This window comes from Saccostrea cucullata, unplaced genomic scaffold (genome assembly GCF_032062105.1).
Source record: "Saccostrea cucullata isolate Sc308-1 unplaced genomic scaffold, CSIRO_AGI_Scuc_v1 ctg2320, whole genome shotgun sequence".
NCBI lineage: Eukaryota > Metazoa > Mollusca > Bivalvia > Ostreida > Ostreidae > Saccostrea > Saccostrea cuccullata.
The window spans coordinates 173,292-177,299 of record NW_026924929.1 but is presented as its reverse complement, the minus strand read 5'-3'; the positions used below and the strand labels follow the sequence as shown (position 1 = coordinate 177,299).

Sequence of the window (4,008 nt, the reverse complement as noted above, 5' to 3'; positions counted from 1 at the left end):
TTCCTATTCATGAAGTTGTTACAAATCTAGTGCAACTGCGAAATGGTCTGCGTACATATGAATTTTAAAACTGATGACGCCTGTAAATTATATTGTATTCTTTTGAATTAGAATTGTAATCAATTAAATTCAATATAAGATAATTGTTACAAAATATAATGTTTAAGCAGTCAAACTATTTTAACTTGGATTTTCACAATAAATATCTTGGTAAACAATGCATATATCTAGCACCATTCAGTTTGACATTAAGTTTCAGTTTCAGTACAATAAATGCATTTTGATTTTCAATGTTGACTACAGAAAATAATCGATAAATATAACCAAATAAAAATGTCACTACTGTATATTTTTTACTCTTAAAAGACAGTCACGTGTAAAACTACAAGTATGAGTTTATAGTAAACGCTATGAACTGCCTACACTACAAAAGTGAATAAAACAAAGGGTAATACTAATTAAAATAACATTTGTCAATGGATATTAATGTAAAGTCAAAATTCAGTACCTCTGTGTATTTTTCAGAATAAACTAGCTATCTATTACAAATACGTCTTATGTGTGCTCTTTGATATTCGGAGAATTGTTCATCAATACTCAGAACACAATCTCTAGATGATAACTCCTTCAGTGTGGGATGGAATTCTATGGAAGTAAGTTTACTGGAGTTCAGACGACCGTCCTCTAGTATCTGAGAGTCGGGATGTAAGTGGTATATCACCACAGCGGTTCCTGCAAAGATTTGTTCAGTTGAAATACTAGTGATTAAAAGTAAAAAAAAAAAATGAGGCATCGTTTTATAATAAATTTGAATGACATATCTAAAGACAACATAAAGTGATCAATCAAAACAATCTCAAGCAATACAAACTTGTAAACAAATCATAACACAAATTTTAATATAGCTGTTTTCCCTGTATATCTCAGAGTCAAACTTAAGCACTTGGCATTCCCAGTTATAGCCTGAAAGATACCATATTCTTTTTCTCTTTCCTTGAAATACTTACGACAATTTGCAACAAAAATTTATGACATCAAAGTTGCGTCTCCTACATGTATTGTCAATAAAATAATCTATATTTAATGCATATTTCACATCATACCTCCCATTTTCATAATATAATCGACCGTCTCCTTTTTGATTTGCTGTGGTTCCCTGTCCCCTTCCAGAATTATATTACGTTCGTTAAAGTCAACAAAAACCATAAAAACCTAAATTACAAAGATAAAAATATTTTCACGATTTATAAAAATGTATAAAGAAAAATACATGCAAAAAAACTTTTCTTAATTATTATATCCTTACATATCATTACATCTATTATATGGTAGTACCTTAGCATGGATTTCCTGTATGTCTTTAGAGTTTCTGATAAGAATAGAATCAAAGTCGTCGGTGATTCCTCTAACTAAATCCTCATGAGAGGTTTGACAGGCTAAATTAAAGTTGATAATCACTGGAACTTTCTTTGTTGGAATACTTTTGTCTCGCCCCCTAAATCGTATGACTTCAATTTCCCTTTTCCTCTGAAAGAAATTGTATTCACGTAATTTGCGATTTAGCATTCAGAAAATAGGAAGAATTACCTGAAAATAATTATATCTGATAAGTTTCTTATTTACGTGTGAAGAATACAAATGCATTACAGAGTTGTCTCTCCATGTTACTTTGACGATGTAGATAAACAGTATTATTATGACACAAAGCTGTAGGATATCCACTGCAAAAAAAGGAGGAAAAAATAATTTACAAGATAAAACACTATAATATAATAAAAAATATTTGTCTTTAGGCGTGCCTATTGCTTTATTGTAGGCACAGAATAATATAAATGATTTCACTACATGAAATATATGGAGATAACGAACAATATTCAAGATCAAAACTCCATAAAAACGACACAAAATAGGAGCAGAGCAAACATGGACCTCCAAAATACAATGAAGCGCATTGAAGTGGTTAAATTTTCTGTTTGGATGAAACTTTCTGAGTCATGTTTTGAACGTCAATTATTACAGAATGACACGCCCATTTCTTTAGAAACGAACAAGTCATATTCGTCGTAATGTTTTAGGACACCTCACTTTTTTGCGACAAGCAATACGAGTTTCACTGAAATGGAGATTTTTAAAGTTATAAGAGAGATTTAGAGAGTTCCAGCTTCTGTAAAACACGTATTGCAACTCAGCTATGTTAAAGAAGGTCAAAGTTCACATTCCTGGCACACCATATTGGAAGTTTTATTGTGACGTAATTGAAATTTAATAAGCCACAAAAATTAATTAAAGACATGAGCATGCGTAAACAACAACTTGCATTTATTGATTTTATCAATTATTTATAAAATCTTGTAAAATTGCAATACTTGATAGCAGTATAGTTGAGTAATAGAAGAAAGTCTTTCGTCAAATATGACGTCATTTGCCTTGACATGACGCAGGACAGGTGATCCATAGGACTAGATCCACTGGTTTAATATTTACAATAATGCTGAATAAATTTGATATAATCGCTAATTTTTAAACCTAATCATTAAATTAAAACTAAATTGATTGATTGATTGATTGATTGATTGATTGTATATTGTTTAACGTCCCTCTCGAGAATTTTTCACTCCTATGGAGACGTCACCATATGCCGGTGAAGGGCTTCAAATTTTGACCTTTACTCGGCACTCAGGGCCATTGAGCAGTGAGGGATCTTTATCGTGCCAATGCCTGCCGCTCGGTTTTTAAGGTCTCATCCGAAGGATCCGCAACTTTCACTTCAAAGTGCCGAGCGCATGGCGAAGTAACAGTTGCTACCCATTTTTTATCGACTTAGGTCAGTCGCAGCAGAGATACGAATTCACGACCTCCCGATCACGGAGCGAGCGCTCTACCGACTGAGCTACCGTGAACGGTATAAAACTAAAAGAAAAAAAAATCTATTTAATACAATTTGTATAGAATATGAATTTATCTAGTAGCACTGGGGCTGCACAGGGACAAGGAATGTAGAGAATATCGCTAAAACGATCAGCGTATTTACATCAAAAGTGCAAGGGCATATTCTATTTTGTTTGAGCTGAAAGAACAAGGTTCACTTTCGCATTATTTGGCCCCGTGAATTTCTGAAAAACTAAAACTTCATAGTTTTAGTTAACAATGCATTAAAATATCACTTAGATCTTTGGTGACTGCGATCCTATAAAAAAATGACGTCATTTTCTTTCTAGTCAATGCATTATGACGTCACGAAATGCGTCAATTTCCTAATATTTCGAAAAAGTCTACAAAAACGGCCAATTTTTAAAGTTATTTTTTGATATTTGATATAGAGCGCAACCTCTGATCTAAAATATGCAACTAGTAAATGATAGAACTGTTTCTGGGGATTCATGGACATGTTTTATTTGTTAGATCAGAGGGTGCCCTCATATTATTTTTCTTCACTGAAAGTACTCAAATATACCTGTTTACCTAAAATTTCAAGAACATTGCAATTTCATAAAGCCAGTTCTCCAAGACCTGGACTTCGAGGAGAATTTTTTAATAGGATATGAAAGCACCAAGTCTCTATCTTATTTTAATACTTCAAATAGAAAATCAAGTGTTGATCAATTAATTGGTATATCTACAGGGCCATTTTATGCATACAGTGAACCGACTTCTTTGGAATATTTATTGCTTATATAGTGTATATTTTGAAAAGTGCTGGGAGCTGATCCTGGTCTGCATAACATTGTTTTTATTTCTAACAGAATTTGAGCGATGTGGAAATTTTTAACTATCATAAGCATTTTCTGCAAAATTTTCAGTACTTCGCAAACAGCACAGACTAGCTTCCAGCACTTTTTAGGTAGAGGAAATAAGCATCTTTTAATGTGTATCAATTTTTTTTCTTGATAAACAGGCGTATGCCCTTGCACTATTCTCATTTCCTACATTCAGCTTAACAATTCTATTTTTTATACAAGTCACAGGACAAACAGCAGATACATGCGATATAATTAGTAATAACTACGG

The 4,008-nt window shown here is 32.6% G+C and overlaps 1 protein-coding gene across 1 annotated transcript; it reads right to left on the bottom strand.

The window, feature by feature from the left end:
• Window positions 1-208: 208 nt before the first annotated feature.
• Window positions 209-1,581, bottom strand: LOC134267636 (uncharacterized). The gene is made up of 3 exons (XM_062749846.1): window positions 1,336-1,581; window positions 1,104-1,212; window positions 209-732 (listed from the first exon to the last, which is right to left on the bottom strand). Exons 1-3 carry the CDS (start codon window positions 1,564-1,566, stop codon window positions 536-538), a joined length of 537 nt encoding a protein of 178 aa, XP_062605830.1. The 5' UTR covers window positions 1,567-1,581; the 3' UTR covers window positions 209-535.
• Window positions 1,582-4,008: the final 2,427 nt, after the last annotated feature.